The 7891-nt window shown below is 41.8% G+C and overlaps 1 protein-coding gene across 3 annotated transcripts in view; it reads left to right on the top strand.

Moving 5' to 3' along the window:
- The first annotated feature begins 5619 nt into the window (after positions 1 to 5619).
- The window catches only part of ADGRD1 (adhesion G protein-coupled receptor D1), a 327867-nt gene continuing 325595 nt past the window's right edge, over positions 5620 to 7891 (top strand). Inside the window, exons 1-2 of one of the 3 annotated variants that reach the window (XM_075898423.1) lie at positions 5620 to 6264; positions 6353 to 6389. In XM_075898423.1, coding sequence (XP_075754538.1) covers positions 6178 to 6264; positions 6353 to 6389 — 124 coding nt within the window. In that variant the 5' untranslated portion in view covers positions 5620 to 6177. The remainder of the gene's footprint in view (positions 6265 to 6352; positions 6390 to 7891) is intronic. The other 2 variants (XM_006120531.4, XM_006120532.4) reach the window with 2 other exon arrangements.

Genomic DNA, 7891 nt, shown 5'->3' with positions numbered 1-7891 from the left:
AAGCCCTTTTCCAGAAATGTTTTTGCACAAGAAGGCCAGACACTTAAAAACTGTTTTGCACAAAATGGCAAAAATGATAATCAGGGCTTTCTTGCGCAAAACCACGACTAGATTGGCACAGATGCTTTTCCGCAAAAAGTGCTTTTGCGGAAAAGTGTCCATGCCAATCTAGACGCTCTTTTCCGCAAATACTTTTAACGGAAAATCTTTTCCGTTAAAAGCATTTGCGGAAAATCATGCCAGTCTAGATGTAGCCTTAGAGTTCTTTGAAGGGGTTAACAAACATGCGGACAAGGGGGATCCAGTAGATATAGTATACTTAGATTTTCAGAAAGCCTTTGACAAGGTCCCTCACCAAAGGCTCTTGTGTAAATTACATGGCCATGGGATAAGAGGGAAGGTCCTTTCTTGGATTGAGAACTGGTTAAAAGACAGGAAACAAAGGGTAGGAATAAATGGTAAATTTTCAGAATGGAGAGGGGTACTTAGTGGTGTCCCCCAAGGGTCAGTCCTGGGACCAATCCTTTTCAACTTATTCATAAATGATCTGGAGAAAGGGGTAAGCAGTGAGGTGGTAAAGTTTGCAGATAATACCAAACTGTTTAGGATAGTCAAGACAGAAGCAGACTGTGAGGGACTCCAAGAAGATCTCACCAAACTGAGTGATTGGGCAACAAAATGGCAAATGAAATTTCATGTGGATAAGTGTAAAGTAATGCACATCGGGAGAAATAACCCCAACTATACATACAGTATGATAGGGGCTAATTTGGCTACGACAAATCACGAAAGAGATCTTGGAGTTATCGTGGACAGTTCTCTGAAAACTTCCACGTAGTGTGCAGCGGTGGTCAAAAAGGCAAATAGAATGCTAGGAATTATTAAGAAAGGGATAGAAAATAAGACCCAGAATATCTTACTGCCCCTGTATAAAACTATGGTACACCCACATCTTGAATACTGTGTACAGATGTGGGCTCCTCACCTCAAAAAAGATATTTTGGCCTTGGAAAGGGTTCAGAAAAGGGCAACTAAAATGATTAGGGGTTTGGAACGAGTCCCATATGAGGAGAGGTTAAAGCGACTGGGACTTTTCAGTTTAGAAAAGAGGAGACTGAGGGGGGATATGATAGAGGTCTATAAAATCATGAGTGGTGTGGAGAGGGTGGATAAAGAAAAGTTAGGGTATGTCTACACTACCCTGCTAGTTCAAACTAGTGGGGTAATGTAGGCATACCGCACTTGCAAATGAAGCCTGGGATTTGAATTTCCCGGGCTTCATTTGCATAAGCGGGGAGCCACCATTTTTAAATCCCCGCTTGTTCGAACCCCGTGTAGTGCGGCTACACGGGGCTCGAACTAGGTAGTTCGGACTAGGATTCCTACACCTCGAGGTGTACCGGTAGTTCGGAATAGGAACCTAGTCCGAACTACCTAGTTCGAGCCCCGTGTAGCCGCGCTACACAGGGTTCGAACAAGCAGGGATTTAAAAATGGCGGCTCCCCGCTTATGCAAATGAAGCCCGGGAAATTCAAATCCCGGGCTTCATTTGCAAGTGCGGTATGCCTACATTACCCCGGTAGTTTGAACTAGCGGGGTAGTGTAGACACACCCCTATTTATTAGTTCCCTAAATAGAAGAACTAGAGGACACCAAATGAAATTAATGGGTAGCAGGTTTAAAACTAATAAAAGAAAGTTCTTCTTCACACACCGTGTAGTCAACCTGTGGAACTCCTTGCCAGAGGAGGCTATGAAGACTAGGACTATAATAGAGTTTAAAGAGAAGCTAGATAATTTCATGAGGTTAGGTCCATAAAAGTCTATTAGCCAGGGGATAAAATGGTGTCCTTGGTCTCTGTTTGTCAGAGGCTGGAGAGGGATGGCAGGAGACAAATCGCTTGATCATTGTCTTCGGTTGGTCCACCCTCTCTGGGGCACCTGGTGCTGTCCACTGTCGGGAGACAGAATACTGGGCTAGATGGACCTTAGGTCTGACCCAGTATGGCCGTTATTATGTTCTTATGTGTTATTTAGAAGTTCAGGGTTTGGGGATTCTTCTGGGCCAAATGCAAAACACTTAGGTTATTCTACACTGTGCTTCTCTTGCGCAAAAGCCCATGCAGATGAAACACAGATTACCATATTGACAATGAGAAAGAATGGCTCTTGTGCAAGAGTGGGCTTTTGTGCAAAAAGGAGCCGTCTACACAGCTTCTTTTTGTGCAAAAGCCTCTTGTGCAAAAATGACCCCTAATGAATTATGCAAATGAAGCATGGCAATATGCTAATCTGCGCTTCATTTGCATAGGCTTTTGAGCAAGAGAGGTGCAGTATAGATCTAGCCTTAGCTAGAAGGGACAAGAAGGGACTTCTGGTGGTTTATGGCAGGTGGAATTGAATGAAATACGTACAAGATTCAAAATGGGTGCAGACAAGGGTCTTACAAGGGGGTATAGCTAGCTAGGGGTTGGAATTTCAGTTCTGCAAACAAAACTTAAGCTTTGCATTTTTTGTTGTTGTTCCAAACTTATATGAAAGGCCAAACATTTGAATTTTTCACAGATGGAAATTGTTCAGGATTCCCTTTTGGAAATATTGAAATGTTCCTGCAGTGCAGATGTGTTTTGATGCAGAAATCTACCTGGTGTGCTGCTGGGATACCTGGAAGTCCAAGGAAATGAGTGAGCAAGCTGACAGCAAAGCAGGCAGCTGGCCAGTCCACCTAAGCTTTTGATTGAAATTGACACTCTTTTGCACGTTTCAATTTTTTCGAATCTGCTTTATCAGATGGAAAACTGTTCTGTATGAAACATTGAGACCAGCTCTGACTAGAGGCTGGGAGAGGTAGACTAGGGTGAAACTAAGTGCCGGAACTGGGTGAGTCAAGGAGGACATGGCAGTGAAGCTGACCAGGAGAAGAGCCTTGAGATGCAGTGCAAGCAGAGCAGGGGTCAGGGTCTGGGTACTGGGGCCCACAAAAGATTAATCTGGCCCTGCACATGCTGAACACCCCCCCTTTTTTGGAGGTGGGTGTTTGGGCCCAAGAGCCACCAGGTTTGGTACTTAGGGGCCTACTGCAGGGTGGCAGGGGGTGTTGGGCCTCCCTATACTCATCATGGTGGCAAGAGCCATGGAAAACGGAGTGATCCAGAATCCTTCTCCATTCCACAGCAGCAGGAAGTGTAGTACCCTGGCCACAATCCCTGTCCACTCTGCTCTGCTCCCTTGAGCCCTTCATCACTCAGGGGAACAGCTCAGGCTGGGCATAAAGTAAAGTGGCCCATCTGAGAAATGTTGGAGTGAAGCAGGCTGCTGCATTACTCTGCTTTTTGTGACTCCCACCACTGCAGTGAATCCAGGGACTTCACCCCTGCTGCCTCCCTAGGCCACCCTTCAAATAGTCCCCCAGGCTTCCCTGGGCCCTGCAAGCTAAGATCAATATAGGGGACTTTCTCATTCAGAGAGGCTACATCTAGACTATGTCCCTCTGTTGGAAGAGGGGTGTAAATGAAGCACAAAAAATTACGGTTACAGGATCTTTCGAAAAAACACACCGTTTTTTAAAGAACCACGCCTAGACTGCGGTTTCAATTTTGAAATAGTGCTTTTTCGAAAGTGCACCATTATGTGATTATGCAAATGAACCACAGGATATTTAAATCCCGGCTTCATTTGTACTTTCGAAGTACTTTATTTACATCCCTCTGTAGTCTAGATGTAGCCAGAATGGCTGGGGCGGCCAATACAGGGGCCCTGAAAGCCTGGGGCCTGGGGCAGCCACCACCATGTCTCTGATGCTGGAGGTTTGTTGGGGAAGAGGAAGAAAGGTTGAAGGAGAAGGAAGATGGGGAGAAAAAGCACAGCACGGAAATGTGGCATCTTCTCTGAAAAACTGCACTATGTAAATAAAATCCTGTGGAAATCTGATCTCAAAATACAACCACTTTTGTCCAAAAAAGTGTAAAATAAAAATGTTGACCAGTTCTAGTTATCAAAATTATGCTAAATCCCAAATGAGGGGTAGTGTATACAGTATGGCTGTGTCTAGACTGGCATGATTTTGCGGAAATACTTTTAACGGAAAAGTTTTTCTGTTAAAGGTATTTCCTCAAAAGCGCGTCTAGATTGGCACGGATGCTTTTGCGCAAAAAGTGCTTTAGCGCAAAAGCATCCGTGGCCAGTGTAGACGAGATTTTGCACAAGAAAGCCCCGATTGCCATTTTAGCCATTGGGGCTTTTTTGCACAAAACAGTTCTTCCCTGTCTACACTGGCCCTCTTGTGCAAGTATTCTTGCACAAGAGGGCTTTTTCCCGAGCGGGAGCATGAAAGTATTTGCGCAAGAAGCGCTGATTTTGTACATTACAAAGTCAGTGCTCTTTCGCAAATTCAAGCAACCAGTGTAGACAGCTGGCAAGTCTAGCCAGTCTAGACGCACCATATGGGTTAGAGCAGTGGTTCTCAAACTTGTATTGGTGATTCCTTTCACCCAGCAAGCCTCAGAGAGCAAACCTCCCTTATCAATTTTTTTTTTGTATTTTATAACATTATAAATAATGAAGGCAAAGCAGGGTTGAGGGGGAGTGGAAGCTGACAGCTCATGATCCCCCAAGTAATAACCTTCTAACCCCCTAAGGGGTCATGACCCACAGATTGAGAATCCTTAGGATAGAGTAAAACTGAGGCTCTGATAAGAGGCTATTTAGGAAACCCATTTAATACTACAGGCAGTCCCCAGGTTACATGGATCCGACTTACATCGGATCCCTACTTACAAACGGGGTAAGGCAACCCCGCACTAGCTGCTGCCCCCCAGCAGACCAGGGAGACGCGAAGCTAGCGCCCCCCCCCCAGCAGACCAGGGAGACGCGGAGCGGCTTTTCTCAGCAGACACCTCAGCTTGAGAATAAAGGACTGAGGGAAGTGAGGTGTGGGAGAATAAAACTGAGCTCTGGAGAAATGTTTGGCTAGAGTTTCCCCTACAATATGTACCAATTCCGACTTACATACAAATTCAACTTAAGAACAAACCTACAGTCCCTATCTTGCACGTAACCCGGGGACTACCTGTATTTATTACTTCAACACTGAGGGTGAAAAGTGTCTGGGTAATATATACAACTTGACATTAGAAGAGCTGGGTTCCATTTCCACATCTTTCATAGACTTCCTGTGTGAACTTGAGCAAACCAGTTAAACTATCAGTGCTTTAATTTCCCTATTTATACAAAGGAATAATAAAACTCCCCCAACCTCTCAGGAGTGCTGTGAGACTTAACTACCTTGCATATATTAATTACTATAGATCCTCAGAGACAAAAGCCCTGGATGAATACTAAGTAATATAATAAATGGTTTGTTGATTGTCTCATAAAACTTGTGCCCCAAACCTATTTTATGGTTTTTAAGAATTTGAAATATTAATATTTATACTGGCTTTGTTCCCTCTTTCAGTGTGCAAACCTTCAAGAAATAATTTTAACAGATTTTTTTTGTTCTGTTTTCTGAGCTACATGGACTTATTTCCACATATTCCTAGTGGCTGGTGTTAGGACCCAGAAAGGAGACAGCAGCAACATGATTATAAATAGAGTACCAGAATGGGACAAAGTTTGAGAAGAAAGCATGACGTCACTCAGGCTTTCTCTCCACCCAAAGAGATCTTGGATGAAGGTGCAAACTTGAGTCATGCAAGCAAGAGGTTAGCAACTTATTTCAATCCAATTCCTAAGGAAATAGTGGGAGTTTGCCCCACATAAAGTAAAGAGGTATTTTTCAAACGGAAGTAACAAAACTGAGTTTGGATCTTTGACAAACTGAAAACAGTTGAATGTAAAAGACAACTATAGAAAGCAGAAGTTGAAAAATAAGATCTCTCTCTTTTTTGGCATAACTTGCAGCAGAATTATACGCTTTTCTGTGGAACTGTATGTTTTTGGGACTAATAGATTTCATCTTATAATTTTTCTGCCGTCACAGTAATATATCTATGAAAAACGAAAGGGATTTATGTGTGAAGGAGGAAAATATTCCTGAAGGATATGGAAGCAAATTTTGTTGTCACTGAAGGAATGGACATCTTGAACCAGTGTGGAAAAAGCCCCTTTTAAAAGAAAAAGTGGTAAAGGAGAATTGGTGTTTGTAACTGAAATCTCCCAGGAGTTTGATCTCAGTTGCATGTTTAACCTCAAAATGACCATGAACAATTTGTTATCTCTGTTCTCTTATTGTTTCTTGCTGATTCTATTTCATTCTAAATATCAGGTAATATTCTCAACATGATTAATATTAAAATTTATTTGGATTTCTTTTTATCGACATGCTTACTTGTCAATGTTTGTTTTATGTTCAGGTATATGGAAACAATTCAAGGCTATCCAAACATCCAGGTGAGGAATTATTTTGTTTTACCACTTTTTTTGTTTGTTGTTTATTACTTCCATCTTGTGTTTAATTGTTACAGTACGTTACTAAAACTTTTGCTTTCTGATACGCACATTTCATTTTTTTTGTGATACAGCCATCATATATGTATATATAAGTACCACACTAAAAATATAATATAGGGCAATCAGTTCAGAATACTAGACAATCTCAATAATTTACAATTGCAGTTCTCAGTACAACTGACATTCTGCATAAACGAGTTCAAAGGAAATGCTGCTTGCATTTACACACAATAGTTTACACACCTTTGTGTTTTGAGAATCTGTTTACAATTCTTCTTTTTTCTTTGAGTAGTTCTTTGAATCGGACTTGCACAGTTTACTTTTCCTTTCAGAATGCCACATTAGCACTCAGCACTTCAAATTCACTGACTTACAGCTAGAGAAGCCAGTTTGTAAACTTTATGGTGCATTTACATAGCTTCACTCTCTCAAGCCATTTATGATTAAGTGTAATTTGCTCGGAACTGAACATCAGCATGTTTTTCTTCTGAGCTCCAGTCATCTGTTTTCAATGCAAAAATCACTCTGGTTTATTTTGTGTGTTTGTAACAGGAAAGATCTTCCATTCACACAAAATAGTTTAACCTCATGGTGGTGTGCAAGTACAATTTTACTCTTTAATCAAGCCACACATTGCCTGGAGCTTTTAATTCCTACTCACATGTACTTACTTTCAAAATAAAATATTGCTTGTAGCAGGAAAAGCTCCATGGTGCTATTGTGATATGGCTTTCCCATCCCTACCTTGTTATCTCAGTGCTAATAGAGTATGCCTAACACAGTTTGCTTGTTCATGTGAGTTTCTTTTGTTTCAGCTTCATCTGGTAATGTTAATGTATTGTCTCAATTCAATAAGGCTGCTTAATCCTTAGCTAGGAAAGCAATGTAAGAAACATAGTAGCACACTTAATATATTGGGCAACCCAATTACAGAATAGTTACAATTTATAGTATGGAACTTTAGTATAAGGACCAAGTACCGCCCTCATTCCTAAATCATGCTACCCATTTGAACTGTATTGTAATTTGGTTGTTTAGCTTGGTCCTATGTATAACATAGATGCTTAATGTTTTTTACAAAACAAAATCAAGGGAAAAAGTAGTAATGGTTTTCAACCTGTTGGGCTGTGTCTACATTGGCACCCCTTTCCGGAAAAGGGATGCTAATGTAGACTTTGGAATAGGCAAATCCACGGGGGATTTAAATATCCCCCGCAGCATTTGCATTAACATGGCTGTCGCTTTTTTCCGGCTTGGGGAAAAGCCGGAGAAAAGCGCCAGTCTAGACATTATTCTCCGGAAAATAAAGCCTTTTCCGGAGGATTTCTTATTCCTACTTTCAATGAAGTCTAACTACTCCCCCTATTCAAGTAGGAATAAGAAATCCTCCGGAAAAGGCTTTATTTTCCGGAGAATAACGTCTAGACTTGCGCTTTTCTCCG

The sequence above is a fragment of the Pelodiscus sinensis genome, chromosome 15 (assembly GCF_049634645.1).
Source record: "Pelodiscus sinensis isolate JC-2024 chromosome 15, ASM4963464v1, whole genome shotgun sequence".
NCBI classification, from domain to species: domain Eukaryota; kingdom Metazoa; phylum Chordata; order Testudines; family Trionychidae; genus Pelodiscus; species Pelodiscus sinensis.
This window is presented reverse-complemented; position numbering and strand designations above follow the sequence as displayed.